Here is a 19590-nt window from a genome sequence, read left to right as displayed (position 1 = left end):
TAGACGACTGGCTCATCAGAAGTCACTCTCAACAGGGAGCTCTCACTTCTCTCAGTCGAACGATTTCCCTACTTCACTCCATGGGTTTTCTCATCAATTATCAAAAATCCCACCTTACTCCATCTCACCTACTTCACTTCATAGGTGCAGACTTAAACACTATCCTGTCAAGAGCCTTTCTACCCGAGGATCGAGCAGAAACACTATCTATGTTGGCAAACTCGATTCACTCAAAGAAACAAGCAACAGCTCATCAGTTTCTCACCTTACTAGGCCACATGGCCTCCACAGTTCATGTCACTCCTACGGCAAGACTAGCCATGCGAGTAACTCAATGGACTTTAAGATCTCAATGGATCCAAGCCATTCAACCACTGCATTCTCCAATTCAAGTAACCCACCAGCTACGGTCCTCTCTACTTTGGTGGGTGAACAAGGACAATTTGCGCAAGGGCCTACCCTTCCAACAACCAGTCCCACAGATAACATTAACTACAGATGCATCCACCTTGGGTTGGGGAGCTCACATAGACACTCTCCAAACCCAAGGTACTTGGACAAAACTCAAAGCAACGTTTCAAATCAATTTCCTGGAGCTTCGAGCAATACGTTATGTGCTGCATGCGTTCAAGGACTGCCTTTCTCACAAGACTGTTCTAATCCAAACGGACAACACAATTGCCATGTGGTACATCAACAAACAAGGAGGTATGGGCTCGTATCTCCTTTGTCAAGAAGCTGCACAGATTTGGGGCTGGGCCCTGAACCACTCAATGTTCCTCCGGGCCACTTATCTGGCAGGCATTCACAATGTAGTGGCAGATCGACACAGTCGTCAGTTCTAACCACACGAATGGTCCCTGGATCCCTCAGTAGCGACCAGGATATTTCAGTGTTTGGGACAACCAACAATAGACCTCTTTGCGTCACATCTGAATCACAAAGTGGACAAATTCTGTTCTCTTCACAAACAGAAAAACCAGCCAGCCAAGGACGCCTTTGCTCGCCCTTGGAACTCAGGCCTTCTATACGTGTATCCTCCGATACCGCTCATAACCAAAACTCTAGTGAAGCTACAACAGGACAAGGGGTCCATGATACTCGTAGCCCCGTATTGGCCTCGACAAGTATGGTTTCCCACATTTCTAGACTTCTCAGTCAGGGATCCAATTCATCCTGGAATAGCTCCCACTCTCATAACTCAGGATCAGGGTCGGTTGCGCCATCCCAACCTTCAATCCCTATCCCTGACAGCATGGATGTTGAAAGCTTGATTTTACAACCACTCAATCTTTCAACCAATGTATCTCAAGTACTTATAGCTTCACGTAAACCTTCCACACGAAAGAACTTTTCTTCCAAATGGAAGAGATTCACTTTGTGGTGCAGACAAAAGAATATTGATCCTTTCACTTGCCCCACTACTTCTCTACTAGACTACTTATACCATCTTTCAGACTCTGGTCTCCAGACTTCATCTGTAAGAGTACATTTAAGTGCAATCTCAGCTTACCATAACAAGATGGGAGGTGCACCTATATCCTCACAACCTCTTGTTAGTAGGTTTATGAGAGGTTTAACTCAAATTAGAACACCAATTCGACCTCCAGTCACAGAATGGGACCTGAATCTGGTTTTAACAAGGCTCATGCATTCTCCTTTTGAACCCATAGATTCATGTGAGCTTAAATTTCTCACATGGAAGACTATCTTCCTCATAGCCATTACATCCGCTAGAAGGGTTAGTGAGTTACAAGCACTTGTCACGTACTCACCCTATATGAAATTCCTACATAATAGAGTGGTACTCCCTACACATCCAAAATTCCTCCCCATGGTCGTTACGGAATTCCACTTGAACCAATCCATAGTTTTACCCACATTCTTTCCAAGACGTCATTTCCACCAAGGAGAACAGGCCTTACATACCTTGGACTGTAAGCGTGCGCTATCTTTCTACTTAAACCGCACTGCAGTCCACAGGAAATCCAATTGGCTTTTTGTTTCCTATCATCCAAACAAACCGGGTAAAGCAGTGGGTAAACATACTCTATCCAGTTGGTTAGCAGATTGCATACAGTTTTGCTATGAAAAAGCAGGCCTTCCTCTCCAAGGACGAGTAAAGGCGCATTCAGTAAGAGCAATGTCAACCTCCGTAGCACACTATCGTTGGGTGCCAATACATGACATATGTAAAGCAGCAACATGGACTTCTCTTCTCACCTTTGCAGCTCATTCCTGTTTGGACAAAGAAGGACGACAAGATTCAGCCTATGGACAATCTGTCTTAAAGAACTTGTTTCCAGTTTAATCCCAACTCCTTCTACATCCAACCTGCTGTGATCTTCGGCTGCCTCACTTTCACCAACAATACTTCACTGTTGCTTCACTACAAAATGACTCAGCCTCTAGCTTGCTAATCACCCATATGTGAGGACTAGCATCCTGCTTGTCCTGGGATAAAGCAAAATTGCTTACCTTGTAATAGGGGTTATCCCAGGACAGCAGGATATAGTCCTCAGGAAACCCGCCCGCCACCCCGCGGAGTTGGGTATGTTACCTTTTCCTATTTTATTTTTTGCTAAAGCTTTCGCTACATACGAAACTGAAGAGAGACACCTGTGGCAGAGAATATCATGGCATGCTGGGCATGCTCAGTGGCACCACAGGGCCAGTCAAAAGTTTCTAGAAACTTTGACAAAGTTTTCCCGCACTAGGGCTCCGTCAGTGACGTCACCCATATGTGAGGACTACATCCTGCTGTCCTGGGATAACACCTATTACAAGGTAAGCAATTTTGCTTTCTCATCTCTTTTAATTACTGAGTTGGTCCCTTTTTGCTACTTGACTATTTGCAGAGCTGCTTGTTTTTTGGGGAATTTTCAATCTTCCACATGATCCTGATCTTGACAGGATTCCTGTTCTGCTCTAGCAGTCCATAAGATGATGAATAAAGACATCCCATTGCTTGGTCGAAACCTAGAGTTGATAGATATTTGGAGGGCTATGCATCCTTAGAGAAATCTTTTACACCTCTCAAGGGCTCACAGATGTCAATCCAGATTGGATTACTTCATAAATAGAATGAAATTTTCTAAGATTGGAAATTGGTCCCATAGAAATGTCAGACTATGCAATGTTGTGGTGTGATTGGAGGGGTTTTTTCAAGTAATACACACTAGAAGGCGACAGTTCACCATTTATTTGTGTTATGATGCAAATTTTAAGGTGAATTTATAAAAGAGACCAGATGCCCTGTGGAATTTAATATATTTCATAAGCCCTCTGGGGGAAGCTGCTAAAGCAGTGGTGATGCAATTGAAGGTGGAGTTTTGCTAATTGTCCTACTGGGGTGCATCAGACTGCATTTTGGGCAACACAGGATACCAAGAATTCTTTAATTCACCAGAGTACTAAGAAAGGCCTTCTATGTTATAAATACCAGCTTTTCCATTTTGGTAACAAAGCAGGCAGAATGCTTGCTAATTTGACTAAAACTTGGTTGAGACCCAAACATCTTGAGTCGATGAGAAGTGGTAAATTCCAGTGCAGATGTTTGTCCTATCTTTCATAATTTTAGATTTATATTCCACTTTCTGCAGCGCTTCAAAGTGGATTACATTCAGGTACTGTAGGTATTTCCCTATCCCCAGAGGGCTTACAATCTAAGGTTGTACCTGAGGCAATGGAGGGTAAAGTGACTTGCCCAAGGTCACAAGGAGCGAGAGTGGGACTCGAACCCTGGTCTCCTCTGCTCTAACCACGAGGCTACTCCTCCACTCCATAAGCATTATTCCAATCTTTTCACTGCAGAATCAGGCAATTTAGTGGACGTGAGAGCTTATCTGAAGCGGCTTAGTTACCATGCGTCTCGGATGCCCAGCTTCAATGTCCCCATTACTCTAGCTGAAGTACGGGGAGGTATAACTTATGCTAAATTGCCTAAGGCGACAGCCGAACTGTAGAAACCTCTGAGTGAAAAATTATATTTGGCACTGGGCAAAATGTTTGAACCACGTGTGTAGAACAAAAGATTTTCTGGTAATGAAAAGAAATCTATTGTCCTTGCAAGCAAGGCAGACTCTGTGCTCCCTGAATCACATCACCCCCATTTCATTACTGATGTTAAACTATTGGCAAAATTCCTGCCTGACTTGATAGCTGAGGAGCAAGGAGGTTTTGTCAGATGCAGCGTTTGCTGGGGTTAATGAACACAAAATATTGGCTTCTGTGGAATATTGTACAAGGCATAAAGTGCAATACGTTACCATTTACTTTCTATATATATTTTTATTAAGTGGAATAGCAAAGCTGAAACAGTACAGTATGTAACACAATCAGGATAACAGGAAAGATCTTAACAGTTCAATCCCTGGATATTACACAGCAAGGGCAAACCTACTTCTCATTATCCGTGCAGCAGTTACACAGCCATATTCAGCCCTCACCCATCAACGCACCCAATCCCTGGATATTACACAGCAAGGGCAAACCCACTTCTCATTATCCGTGCAGCAGTTACACAGCTATATTCAGCCCTCACCCATCAACGCACCCAATCCCTGGATATTACACAGCAAGGGCAAACCTGCTTCTCATTATCCGTGCAGCAGTTACACAGCTATATTCAGCCCTCACCCATCAACGCACCCAATCCCTGGATATTACACAGCAAGGGCAAACCCACTTCTCATTATCCGTGCAGCAGTTACACAGCCATATTCAGCACTCACCCATCAACGCACCCAATCCCTGAATATTACACAGCAAGGGCAAACCCACTTCTCATTATCCGTGCAGCAGTTACACAGCTATATTCAGCCCTCACCCATCAACGCACCCAATCCCTGAATATTACACAGCAAGGGCAAACCCACTTCTCATTATCCGTGCAGCAGTTACACAGCCATATTCAGCACTCACCCATCAACGCACCCAATCCCTGAATATTACACAGCAAGGGCAAACCCACTTCTCATTATCCGTGCAGCAGTTACACAGCTATATTCAGCCCTCACCCATCAACGCACCCAATCCCTGGATATTACACAGCAAGGGCAAACCTGCTTCTCATTATCCGTGCAGCAGTTACACAGCCATATTCAGCCCTCACCCATCAACGCACCCAATCCCTGGATATTACACAGCAAGGGCAAACCCACTTCTCATTATCCGTGCAGCAGTTACACAGCCATATTCAGCACTCACCCATCAACGCACCCAATCCCTGGATATTACACAGCAAGGGCAAACCCACTTCTCATTATCCGTGCAGCAGTTACACAGCTATATTCAGCCCTCACCCATCAACGCACCCAATCCCTGGATATTACACAGCAAGGGCAAACCTGCTTCTCATTATCCGTGCAGCAGTTACACAGCCATATTCAGCCCTCACCCATCAACGCACCCAATCCCTGGATATTACACAGCAAGGGCAAACCCACTTCTCATTATCCGTGCAGCAGTTACACAGCCATATTCAGCACTCACCCATCAACACACCCAATCGCTCTCTTTAAAGCATCTGTTCCATACCATTCCACAGCAGAAAATGCCCCTTTTATGTCAGTCTTAAATGTTTGACCTGGCATTTCTTTCTGCTTGAAACTTTGCAGTAATGGAAAGTTTTATTTCCGCTTTGCAAACATTAACAGAAGGGACGTCCTCTGATTTGCAGCATAACTTTATTTATTTATTGCGACGATCTTTTCCGTTTGTGGTAGAGGATTGAGGCGGCTTTGCTTAGTGCCTGCACAGTTTGCACTTGGTGTGTGTGGGAGCTGCTTTGGAAAGAGAATTGCCCCACAGATTTGGGACCATACCTGCAGAGATGAGGTGTGTGGGGAGCTCTGAGTAAACTTCCCATGGCCCCAGCACCACCCTTCTTCCTCTGAAAGGTAAAGGATACCTGCCCAGAATCCTTTCGGAGATTGTCCGCTGTCTGTTGGGAGAGCTTTTACGTATTTGGAAAAAGACAGTGGAAATGGTTCATCTCCAGGCAGGTACAGTGCTCTACTTCCAAAGCTGATAGGACGGTGCCCAAGGACGTTCCAAAATATTCACATCTTTTGAGGGAAAAGCTGAAGCTTCAGCAGAAAAGATGTGCAAGTTGCAGCTAGGACTTCCTTACACACTATGGAATCAGCAAATGGCCGCCTACAGATGATGCATTTGGAAGTTGACTCATGCAGATCTCATGCTTCCCACCCAGTAAGGGAGCACTTTGGTGTATCCCAAAGGTCCAGATTGGTCGAGAGAACAATTCAGAAAGAGGATTTTGCGTATTTGTCAATTCCTCCTCCTATTTCTCCATAGCAGATGCCTCTATTACAATCAACTTTCCATCTTCCCCTCCCAAACCTTCCTCCATCAAGGCTCTAAAAAGGAAACATATCGATCCTAAGTATTTAAAGAAGAATTCCTTTCCCTGTTATCAGCTCTTCCTGACACCAGTATTAATGATGTGGTAGGTTTCTGGACCTCTGCCCTTACCAAAACTTAGATAAGCTTGCACCACTGAAACCCTTTGCACACACATGACTCCCATTTGCTCCTTGGTTCACTCACACTCTTACACCAATTGGAGTGCGCTTGAAAAAACAAAACATAAAAGTCCAGATACTCTTGCTTGGTTCAACACTCAACTTACCTTTTAAAGAGTCTGATAATTCTGAAAAAAAGAAATTCTACTCCAGATGTATTGAGGCTGCTAACATTCACCCTAAAATCCTGTTCAACACTATCAAATCTATCACATGCCTTCCCTCCTGCAAAATTAATTACCCAAAGCTGTCTCACTACAAGAATTATGTGAATCCTTTGGAAATCCCTTTCAACGTAAAATTCAGACCCTAATTGACTTATTTCCAGCAACTACCACCCCTGTTCCTCACGCCGATCCTGGTTTCTCCTGGGACACCTTTGACTCTGTCACCAGCATTGAAATCTCTAACATATCTAAAATGAAACCCTCATCTTGCGCTTTTACCCTCTATTCAACTGCTCTAATCAAACTTGTTAAAGATGACTGTCTTACCCATTGCCCAAATTATCAACCTATCCCTAGCCGCTGGTATAATACCAGACTCCTTGAAAATCGCGGCTGTTACCCCGTCTTAAAAAAAAAACCTCATCTACCTCTTCAACTGTCTATAATAACTATCGGCCCAGCTCTTCACTTTCTTTCCTTTCTAAAATTATTGAATCAGTAGTATTAAAGCAGCTCTCAGACTACCTTGATAACATTCTCTACTTAATCAATACCAATTTGGATTTCACCCCCACCATAGCACTGACACTCATCTATCCAATACTGACACTATCCATCGAGGCTTTGACTCTGGAACGTCCTATAAGAACATAAGAACTTGCCATGCTGGGTCAGACCCAAGGGTCCATCAAGCCCAGCATCCTGTTTCCAACAGAGGCCAAACCAGGCCACAAGAATCTGGCAAGTACCCAAACACTAAGAAGATCCCATGCTACTGATGCAATTAATAGCAGTGGCTATTCCCTAAGTAAACTTGATTAATAGCCGTTAATGGACTTCTCCTCCAAGAACTTATCCAAACCTTTTTTGAACTCAGCTACACTAACTGCACTAACCACATCCTCTGGCAACAAATCTTTCTTGATTTATCCGCTGCATTTGATACTATCAATCATGAAATTCTACTTTTGCTCGCAAAAACATTGGTTTCTCTGGTTCCGTTTATATATCTTGGTTTACATCCTACTTAGAAAATCGCTTCCAGTAAATACATTTAAACTCTGTTATTTCCTGGTTTCTTCTCCACACTGGTGTACCTCAAGCCATGACTCTTTCTGCCGCCCTATTCAACATTTATCTTACCCCCATCTGCCAATTACTTTCCAATTTAGGAGTCTCTTATATATATATGCTGATGACATTTAATTCTATTTCCCTACTTGGCAATCCACTCTCCAGTTCATCACCTTATGCTTATCTTCTGTAAAGTCCTGGCTACTCCATAACAAACTCCTTAAACCTCTCTAAAACTGAAATCATGATACTTGGTACCCCTCCATTTGACATCCCTAGTTCCATATCCATCAATGATACACCCATCAAGATTTCCTTTACTGCCTGCCATCTCGGCATTTTTCTCGATTCTAAGCTTGACGAGAGCTCAAACCAAATCCGTAGTCAAATCCTCATTTTATAAACTGCACCTTCTCAAACATATTAAACCTCTCTTCGAGCCTGCTGCTTTTCGAACTATATTGCAATCTCTAGTCCCTCACTGGTCTTGACTATATCTTGGCCTACCACTATCCTCAACTGAACCTCTTTAACCATCCCAAAATTGTGCTGCATACCTTCTGAGCTTTTAACATCGAACACCAAATAATGAAGACTGTAGTAAGATACGAATAAGAAACACCAGCTATACCAGCATTGTTGAATTAATTGGGCTGAGTCATTTATGGTTTGTCTGCTGTTTTTGTGATTTTGATTATTTGGTTTTATCTTATATTTTAATTGACCTACTTTACTTTTACTGCTTTTAATAACTAACTTATTTCATACTTTTTAACAGAGTTAGTTATTACTTTTTTATAAATGTATTGTATTTATTATATGTTTTAAACCCTGTAAACCGTTGTGAAGGCACATCTGATGTGACGGTATAGAAATACAATAAACTAAACTAAAACTAAACTAAACTTCTGACCAGCACTAAACTACACGATCATATCTCCCCGGCCTGTTAAATTTACATTGGTTGCCTATTTCCTGGAGAATCCAATAGAAAACCTTAACTGTTCTACACAATCTCATTCACAACTACTACTACAGTCCGTGGCTATCTGCTATTCTTCACCTTTACACTCCCTCACGAACCCTCTGATCTCAAAACCAACTTCTCCTTCAAGTCCCTTCTCCTAAAGCCACGAGACTTAACATGACAAGAGAGCGGCCGTCTCCATCGCCGGCCCCATCTTATGAAATTCTTTACCCCATTCCATTAGACTGTAAAAGACAAAAAAAGAGTTCAAGAAAGACTTAAAGCACCACCCATTCAAGGAGGCTTTTAAAGATCTTGTACAATTTAATCCCTGTCCAACTATGTTGTCGGCCTACATAGGCCTTTTAATTTAAGTATGTCTGTAGTCCCTGTGTCCCCTTTCTCCCTGTGTATTTACTTAATCATTTTTATCTGTATATAAACAATGTACTACATATTTTTATGCTTGTTGTTATTGTAAACACCCCGAACCTTGGAGGGTGTGGTCAACAAATATTTTTAAATAAAGTATTTCAACCTGTGGTGGACACACATGGAAGCAGTCTGGATTTCTGAGTAGCCCTAATGATGAACGTACCTGAGAGAGGTTTGCATACATTGGTTCCCATTTCATTCTTTCCTGAAATCCTGAACCTCAGAGCAGGACTGGGCGGGGAGCCACTGCTCCACGAGTGCTGTTACGTCGGGGCTTGCCACACTTGTCCTGGTGGCCAGTCAGTTTTTCAGGATAATGAATATGCATGAGATAAATTGGCATATACTGAGTCTCCATGATATTCATATTTATCTCTTGCATATTGTGGAGTCCTCAGGACAGGTTTGGGAAATCCGGGGTTACACAGAGAAGCCTCATGAGAACTGAAAGGGATTAATCTCACCCTGAGGTAACAGAGGCATGACACCAGCATCCTGGCTGGTGTGGAGAACTGAAAGAATGGGAGATGGAGATAAGGCAAGCTTCCCGTAACATGACTCTGTATGTACATCCCAGTAAGTCATGTGCACACCTCTCCCCAGTGTGTGCATACTATTGTGGTGAAATGCATATATCCCACTGAGAGTATGCAGCATTATAGGGTCAGGGTACACCTCCCCAGTGTGTGCATACTATTGTGGTCAAATGCATATATCCCACTGAGTGTGCAGCATTATAGGGTCAGGGTACACCTCCCAGTGTGTGCATACTATTGTGGTCCAATGCATATATCCCACTGAGAGTGTGCAGCATTATAGGGTCAGGGTACACCTCCCCAGTGTGTGCATACTATTGTGGTCAAATGCATATATCCCACTGAGTGTGCAGCATTATAGGGTCAGGGTACACCTCCCAGTGTGTGCATACTATTGTGGTCCAATGCATATATCCCACTGAGAGTGTGCAGCATTATAGGGTCAGGGTACACCTCCCCAGTGTGTGCATACTATTGTGGTCCAATGCATATATCCCACTGAGAGTGTGCAGCATTATAGGGTCAGGGTACACCTCCCAGTGTGTGCATACTATTGTGGTCAAATGCATATATCCCACTGAGAGTGTGCAGCATTATAGGGTCAGGGTACACCTCCCCAGTGTGTGCATACTATTGTGGTCAAATGCATATATCCCACTGAGTGTGCAGCATTATAGGGTCAGGGTACACCTCCCAGTGTGTGCATACTATTGTGGTCCAATGCATATATCCCACTGAGAGTGTGCAGCATTATAGGGTCAGGGTACACCTCCCCAGTGTGTGCATACTATTGTGGTCAAATGCATATATCCCACTGAGTGTGCAGCATTATAGGGTCAGGGTACACCTCCCAGTGTGTGCATACTATTGTGGTCAAATGCATATATCCCACTGAGTGTGCAGCATTATAGGGTCAGGGTACACCTCCCAGTGTGTGCATACTATTGTGGTCCAATGCATATATCCCACTGAGAGTGTGCAGCATTATAGGGTCAGGGTACACCTCCCCAGTGTGTGCATACTATTGTGGTCCAATGCATATATCCCACTGAGAGTATGCAGCATTATAGGGTCAGGGTGCACCTCCCCAGTGTGTGCATACTATTGTGGTCCAATGCATATATCCCACTGAGAGTGTGCAGCATTATAGGGTCAGGGTACACCTCCCAGTGTGTGCATACTATTGTGGTCCAATGCATATATCCCACTGAGAGTGTGCAGCATTATAGGGTCAGGGTACACCTCCCAGTGTGTGCATACTATTGTGGTCCAATGCATATATCCCACTGAGAGTGTGCAGCATTATAGGGTCAGGGTACACCTCCCCAGTGTGTGCATACTATTGTGGTCCAATGCATATATCCCACTGAGTGTGCAGCATTATAGGGTCAGGGTACACCTCCCAGTGTGTGCATACTATTGTGGTCCAATGCATATATCCCACTGAGAGTGTGCAGCATTATAGGGTCAGGGTACACCTCCCCAGTGTGTGCATACTATTGTGGTCCAATGCATATATCCCACTGAGTGTGCAGCATTATAGGGTCAGGGTACACCTCCCAGTGTGTGCATACTATTGTGGTCCAATGCATATATCCCACTGAGAGTGTGCAGCATTATAGGGTCAGGGTACACCTCTCCCCAGTGTGTGCATACTATTGTGGTCCAATGCATATATCCCACTGAGTGTGCAGTATTATAGGGTCAGGGTACACCTCCCCAGTGTGTGCATACTATTGTGGTCCAATGAATATATCCCACTGAGAGTGTGCAGCATTATAGGGTCAGGGTACACCTCCCCAGTGTGTGCATACTATTGTGGTCCAATGAATATATCCCACTGAGAGTGTGCAGCATTATAGGGTCAGGGTGCACCTCCCCAGTGTGTGCATACTATTGTGGTCCAATGAATATATTCCACTGAGTGTGTGCAGCATTATAGGGTCAGGGTACACCTCCCAGTGTGTGCATACTATTGTGGTCAAATGCATATATCCCACTGAGTGTGCAGCATTATAGGGTCAGGGTACACCTCCCAGTGTGTGCATACTATTGTGGTCAAATGCATATATCCCACTGAGAGTGTGCATCTGTCCCCAGTGAGATAATTGAATTAGACTGGCTTTATTATGTGAATCCCGTGATGCAGAAATCATAAATCTAGTGTAATTGGATGTGAGTCTTGAAGGAGGGGAAGCTGATTGGCACGGATAGAACTGACAGTGATTGCTTTATGTGAAGCCTTTTATTCCTGTTCTCTTCCATTCTCCTCCAGGTCCTTGATGATCGGAAGCAGTGGTGGAAGGTGCAGAACTCAAGTGGAGCTTCTGGCTTTGTGCCAAATAACATTGTTGATCTTCTTAAACCTCAAGAGCCAGGAAGTGCGCACATTGAACCTGTGTACACTCACACTATCCAGGTAAACCCCAGTTCCTATACCCAGAGGTAATCACGCCATGCCTCCCGCTCCCCAATCTCACTTTTAAAGCGTTAATAGATGTATGCGGTGCTGTACAGATACACAAGAGACGGTCTCTGCTCCTTGGTGCTTACAGTCTGGTCAAGACAAACGTACGTTTGTCTTGACCAGACAAACGTATGTTTGTCTGGTCAAGACAAAAAATATTGGTTCTGTGTAAACCGAAGTGGTATGTACTAGTACATGAACTCCGGTATATAAAAGCCTATAAATAAATAAATACGTAACCAGCAAGAGTGTATGGGAAATCTCTTAATTATAGCGAAGAGGTTTCAGCTTGAAAGCCTCAAAAAGGTAAGTTTGTCAACTGGATTTCAATAAGGTTTGTGAAGGGAGCGTGAGCATTGATTCAGGAAGTCCATTCCAGGCACAAAGCACTGAACGTTGGAAAGCACAGAATCAGGAGTTGGCGGTGGAGGAGGAGGACACAGATAAGAACGCCTTGCTGGATGAATGGGATGTAGGGGGAGAGAAGAGAAGAATGCACGTAAGAATATGCATTGTCTTCTCTCTCCCTACACTAATGCCTGTAAGAATGACGGTTCACCTGTGCATTCACACTATTCTTACTCCTGTATGCTCACGGTACCCTGCTGAAACCTCATTCTCTCACAAATATACTTGCACTACACTGGTGAAGCCTCATTCTTGCTCATATATATATTTTTTCACACTATACTGGTGATGCACTATTCTCTCTCTCGTATATGCTCACATTACGGAGAGGAAGCCTCATTTTCTCGCTCTCTCTCTCTCGTATATGCTCACATTATGCTGGTGAAGACCCATTCTCTCTCTGTCTCTCTCATATATGCTCGCACTATGCTGAGGAAGCCCCATTCTCTCTCTCTCTCTCTCTCGTATATGCTCGCGCTATGCTGAGGAAGCCCCATTCTCTCTCTCTCTCTCGTATAAGTTCATATTATGCAGGTAACCCTCTCTAATCTTGTATGCATATATGCTAGCATTGTATGGGTGAACCCATTGGGTCTACACACTTCATTTGTTAAACCCCTCTGGTTTCACAGCTGTTCTGTGGTAGAGATGAGTTATGTGGAGATAATTGCTTTCCTAAGCTAAATTTGCATATTGTTGAAGAGAACTAGATGTATTAAAGTGAACACTCGAGGTTTTCACCTCTAGTTTTTCAGCTAGCTGAGCTGGTAGGTAACAAATGTTCATCCTATGTGCCTGCACCATTCTAGCTGCTGATGCCAAAGAAGGAGTTTGAAGTATTCAAGGTACATTCCCTGTACCTGATTTACCTCTGGATTTGCAGGTTTTTTAATGGAATTTACCTCTGGGCATGCTCTTTCTGTTGTCTTGCGGTGTTGTTTCCAGTCTGATGCATGGATTCTGTCCTCTCCTCTGTTATGCTGTGGCTGCTTTCTCTGTCCTAAGAGTACACATGCAGAAACCCGGAAGTGTGTACGGAAGGCAGAATGAAACTAGAGAAGATCCATGCTGTGCTTTCCAATGGGAGTGCACTTCGTACACAAGTATAGTATGTTTTTCTGAAAGGGATAGGGAGATGAAACACAATCACTGTGATCAGTTGTGACATTACCTGGCACACAAGTTCTTGTTACATACGCAGCAGAGAGACTGAAGCTTCTGATTGGCAGCTGCTCTTACCAGTGCTGCATCATCATCTGTATAAAGCTAGGCCTACCTGCTGTGTGCAGGAGGAGTCCAGCGGACTCTCCGTATTACATGTGTCATACCGTACTGTAAGGTGAGGAGAAGACGCATGAGAACTACAATCTCAAAGTAATGTACCCAGCCACCCCCGGCTCAGGGAAGGAGGAATCACCTTAATAGAAACATAAATACCAGTGGGTCCATAACCTGGAGGGGGTGGAGACAGCACCCCCAATCCTAGTGCCATACCCGGTGCGCCTTCTTGTTCCTAGTATCATATTCCATAGGTAATCGCCATACCCAAAAAGGAAAAGCCAACATATTTTACTAATGACTTGTGGCAAACCAGGGAAAGGGTCATAGACAAACAGGAAAGGATTTAAATTAAATCACTCAAAGCGGTATATAAGGAAATAAAGTACAAATTTAAAACAACAAAACAGTAACAAAACCAAATGGCATCGCCTTCTCCATACATGATTACAATGCCAGCTGTGCCGAGACCTCTCTCTTCACATCACGAATCACAAGCCAGGTCTCATTCCGTCCTGATCTACTCTGGAGAAAGCTCCGGTCTGGAGTCTTACATGATGGAAGGCCTTGGCACTATTTGAAATAGTGAATAACTGTTCTTTTTTACCTCTTTAAGACCAGCCCACAGTGCGTCCTTTCTTCATACCCCTCCTTCAGCTGTTTTTGACATAAAGAGCTGATTCCCCCCCTTCCTGAACAGTATACAGCCTGGTCTGGCATATCCCATTCATGAGACTCGCTGAGCTTGGTCTCTGTCACAGCAGCAATATCCACGTGTGCCTGCAGATCTGGAACCCCAGCAGGGGAGAAGCAGTGCTGGAGCTGGGGCTCTCAAACTGAGACCATTTCTCTGAAGTCTGGGAAGGTTACTAGGGTTTTGTATACAGACGCAGGCAGAGAGAAGACACATGAACTTCAAAGTCCTGGATTTCAAAAATACCGACCATGGTAACATGGGGAAGTATCTTGGGAAAGAGCTGGAAGGCCTGGGAAAAAAATGGGTGAAATGGAACAACAGTGGACCAAACTTAAAGGAGCCATAAAAATGGCAATAAAATCTGTGTCAGAAAAATATATAAAAGCAAGCGGAAAAGGAAACCCATGAGATTCTCCAAAGAGGAGGAAATAAAGGCACAAAGATCGGCCTTCAGAAAGTACAGGGGATCTCGAGAGGGGCACAGGGAAGACTGAGTGTCTGGTGAAAGTGAAAGAGAGCAGGAAAGAAGTCAGGAGAGCAAGAGCTCGCGTGGAAGAAAAGAACTAAAGAGCAGAGCCAGGAAACAGCGTTTTTCAGGTGAGTCAGAGAAAGGAGGAATTGTAAGACTGAAAAGAGATGAGAAACGTGCATAGAGAAATGAAGAAAAGAGAAATATTAAACAAATACTTCACTTTGGTGTTCACCAAAGACCTAGGAGGAGGATTTTCACTGGTTGGCAAGAGTACGGATAAGAGTGAGGTAGTTGATCCGTAATTACAAAGAAGCTTTTGGATACAAAACAGCAAAACTGAAAGTGGACAAGTCCACGGGTCCAGATGAAATACATCTCCAGATTATAAGGGAGTTCAGAGAGGTTCTTGTGGCCTGGTTTGGCCTCTGCTGGAAACAGGATGCTGGGCTTGATGGACCCTTGGTCTGACCCAGCTTGGCATTTTCTTATGTTCTTATGTGGAGGGTTAGAAGGAAAGGTCTGTGAGTATGATAAATGATGATAAAGCTTGAGGAATTCAAAGCAAAGACGTGCAGAAAACCAAAACATCTGAATGCGTTGGATGGTGATAATGTCTGATGGTCTTACCTGACGTAGTGAAGTAATGTGACGAGATCATTTGGAGCAGAAAAATGCTGGCCTGCATAGAGAGAGGAATAACCAGTAAGAAAAAGAAGTTACCACCCCTATTCAGGTCCTTGGGGAGGCCTCACCTGTACTATGTTTAGTTCTGGAGATCATTAACTCAAAAAGGAGAGAGAAGATGGAGGCTGTCCAGAAAAATGCAGTCAAAATGGTGCGGGGATCGCAATGAAAGAAATAAGGTTAGACTTAAATGCGAGAGAGAGACAGACAGACAGAGCAGGCTGGACAGGCAGAGAACAGCAGTAGTGCGGTGCCCCTTTAAGATTCCCCAACGCCAGGGAGCACGGGCTTGGCTCTCCTCTAAGATATTCTAGCGAAAACTGCGTGGAGGTCTTTGTTTGCGTTTGCATCTGGAACACAGAGTCCCTCTGCGGATACTGCCTGTCGGGAGGCTGTTCTCAGTGCCAGGGATCAGTAAAGTAATTTTAAGTCCAGCCCACTCTTCCAGCAGATTGAGGCTTCACCAGGGAAAATGGATAAGAGTATATACCGCAAGAGGTCTTCCTTGATATGTTATGTGTGCCTCCAGACTGCACCAGCTGCTCACCTACACGTTGTTGACAACACATTTTCCCAGCCCTTCATACACTGGACTGCACTAGACTCCAATAACAAACTCTTACAAAAAGTCCTCACAGCTCCTGTTTTCTTTCAGCCCATTTAAGCAAAGGGTATCCATTACAAAGCAAGCTCTATCAACTTGGATATCTGATTGCATCATTTATTGCTACATCCAGTGAGGACTAAACATCTTCAGAACAGTGAAAGCCCATCAGGTCGGGGCTGCCTGATGGACGTTTTCAGAAACCTTTCTCTGCCTTGATGTTATTGGGATGCTGTCGCCCACTTGTGAGGCTGATTTATCATGCTGCCCTCACAGACCACCTGTTACAGCCGAGCACCTTTGCTATTCACTCAACGCATGATCAAGCTGTGGAATTTGTTACTGGAGGATGTGGTAAAAGCTTCTAGTGTGCCTGTTTTTAAAAGTGGTTTGGACAAGTTCCTGGAGGAAACTCCTATAAAATGTTAGCCAGGTAGATTTGGGAAATCCACCGCATCCCTGAGTTTAGCAGCAAGGAATGAAATCTGCTGGCTGCAGGATACTGGGCTGAGCCAGCCAGGCACCTCTTGTCTTATGTTCTCCTAGGACGGCGGGATGGTAGCCCTCACATGTGGGGGGCATCATGCATGGAAAACCGCTGTCAGTTTCCAGAAGCTTTGACCGGCACAGTGAGAACGCCCAGCCTGCCGCTATCCGCACGTCCACACGAGGTCCCCCTTCAGTCTCGTAATATAGATGGAAAAATAAAAAAACCAAAGGGAAAACCCACCTCTGTGGGCAGGCGGGCGGGATTCCTGCAGTGCTAGGAGAACACCTGTTACAGGTAAGCAGCTGCGCTGTACAACGCTCTGGTGATGGTGAGTATTGCCTCAGACGTATTACTTTTCTGGCCTGGTGATGCGGTGCAATGTATTTTGCCTCTGTAGCTCACTTCAGTGTCCCTTATTCTGCATCTGGGTGTGAAGAGATTACTGGAGTTGTTACAGATGTTCTTGTGTGCTTTAGATATAATTTTTGCATGCTTTTGGGTGTGAAGAGATTACTGGAATTGTTACAGATGTTCTTGTGTGCTTTAGATATAATTTTTGCATGCATCTGGGTGTGAAGAGATTACTGGAGTTGTTACAGATGTTCTTGTGTGCTTTAGATATAATTTTTGCATGCATCTGGGTGTGAAGAGATTACTGGAGTTGTTACAGATGTTCTTGTGTGCTTTAGATATAATTTTTGCATGCATCTGGGTGTGAAGAGATTACTGGAATTGTTACAGATGTTCTTGTGTGCTTTAGATATAATTTTTGCATGCATCTGGGTGTGAAGAGATTACTGGAATTGTTACAGATGTTCTTGTGTGCTTTAGATATAATTTTTGCATGCATCTGGGTGTGAAGAGATTACTGGAGTTGTTACAGATGTTCTTGTGTGCTTTAGATATAATTTTTGCATGCATCTGGGTGTGAAGAGATTACTGGAGTTGTTACAGATGTTCTTGTGTGCTTTAGATATAATTTTTGCATGCTTTTGGGTGTCTGCAGTGTGTGGGGCAGCCCCTTATGTACAAGGTTAGGGATTTGTCATTAAACTCTCTGTCCCCTCTCCTTGCCCGCCAGAGTTGGGATGCAGAGCTGTGATGAGTGGGTAGTGTCCTTGTGCTCTGCTATTTTACCTGAGTGCAGTCCTTCACTGTACGAGACTTTCTCCTCCTCGTGAGAAAAGTTTCACTGCTTTAAATTAAACCTTTAGAGGTGAACTTAAACCTAAAGGAGAGATGGCTGCCATACAGGACCGTGGACGGCACACGAGGTTGGGAAGGGTGCTCATGGCAGGCTCCACAGTCTTTACAGGCAGCACAGTCAGCAGGGAAGCAATACACGCCCTCCTCCTCCAGTCCTGCTATAGTCCTCTCCCTCCCCCCCAACCATCACTCCAGTGCGGTCCTTACCCAGTCAGCCACCTCCTCCTGGAGTGGCTGCACTATGGCCGGCAGCTGGGATGTACTGCAGTTTGGACAGGAATTGCTGGGCAGACTGGATGAGCCAATTGGTCTTTTCTGCTGTTTACTGTATTTCTGCGTGTTTGTGTGCATGCGTGTGCGCGCGCGCGTGTGTGTGTGCGCGCGTGTGTGTAAAGAGAGATGTGTGCGCGTGTGTGTAAAGAGAGATGTGTGTGTGTGTGTGTGTGTGTAAAGAGAGATGTGTGTGTGTGTGTGCGTGTGTGTGTGTGCGTGTGTGTAAAGAGATGTGCGTGTGTAAAGGTGTGCGTGTGTGTGTAAAGGTGTGCGTGTGTGTGTAAAGAGATGTGTGTGCGTGTGTGTGTAAAGAGATGTGTGTGCGTGTGTGTGTAAAGAGATGTGTGTGCGTGTGTGTGTAAAGAGATGTGCGTGCGTGTGTAAAGGGGTGTGCGTGTGTAAAGAGGTGTGTGTGTGTGTGTAAAGAGGTGTGTGTGCGTGTGCGTGCGTGTGTGTAAAGAGATGTGTGCGTGTGTGTGTGTGTGTGTGTAAAGAGAGATGTGTGTGTGTGTAAAGAGAGATGTGTGTGTGTGTAAAGAGAGATGTGCGTGTGTGTGTAGAGAGATGTGCGTGTGTGTGTAAAGAGATGTGCGTGTGTGTGTGTAAAGAGATGTGTGTGTGTAAAGAGGTGTGTGCGTGTGTGTAAAGAGATGTGCGTGCGTGTGTGTAAAGATATGTGTGTGTGCGTGTGTGTAAAGAGATGTGCGTGTGTGTGTGTGTAAAGAGGTGTGTGTGTGTGTGTAAAGAGATGTGCGTGTGTGTGTGTGTGTAAAGAGATGTGCGTGTGTGTGTAAAGAGATGTGCGTGTGTGTGTGTGTAAAGAGATGTGCGTGTGTGTGTGTGTGTGTGTGCGCGCGTGTGTGTAAAGAGAGATGTGCGTGTGTGTGTGGTATGTGAGTGCGTTTGTGTCACTATTAAGTTATCCGAGGCTCCGGATAATTTTGCTTTCTCGACAGGTGAGTATTAGGCGTGAACTCCCTGTGTTTTCCTTCTGCCAGAGCCCTTTGGGTCTTGCAGCTGATTGGTCAGCACTGGGCTCCGCCTGCTGGAGCTTGCAGCTGATTGGCTGACATCCATCACCTGTTGTTTGAGTGTTTCATTTCATTTTGTTCCTTTCCTGCCAGCAATTACTGGGAGAGCTCTCGGAGGTAACACCGTTTTTCTTACTAACATGTAAGAGTTGTAGAAGTCTGCAGAGATCCTGTAACAAAGCACAAATCATTGACATAATCTGGGGCTCTGTAACTTCCTTATGGACCCGCGCGGAGGGCCCTTGGATTGTTAGTG

The 19590-nt window shown here is 44.5% G+C and overlaps 1 protein-coding gene across 5 annotated transcripts in view; it reads left to right on the top strand.

The window, feature by feature from the left end:
• EPS8 (epidermal growth factor receptor pathway substrate 8) overlaps positions 1 to 19590 on the top strand; it is a 226652-nt gene that overhangs the window by 178161 nt on the left and 28901 nt on the right. For all 5 annotated transcript variants that reach the window (XM_029597370.1, XM_029597372.1, XM_029597369.1 and 2 more), the window contains one exon: positions 12000 to 12143. In XM_029597370.1, the coding sequence (XP_029453230.1) occupies positions 12000 to 12143 (144 nt within the window). The remainder of the gene's footprint in view (positions 1 to 11999; positions 12144 to 19590) is intronic.

Source organism: Rhinatrema bivittatum, chromosome 4, assembly GCF_901001135.1.
Source record: "Rhinatrema bivittatum chromosome 4, aRhiBiv1.1, whole genome shotgun sequence".
NCBI lineage: Eukaryota > Metazoa > Chordata > Amphibia > Gymnophiona > Rhinatrematidae > Rhinatrema > Rhinatrema bivittatum.
The sequence above is the reverse complement of the archived record's forward strand: the minus strand, read 5'-3'. Positions and strand labels throughout refer to the sequence as shown.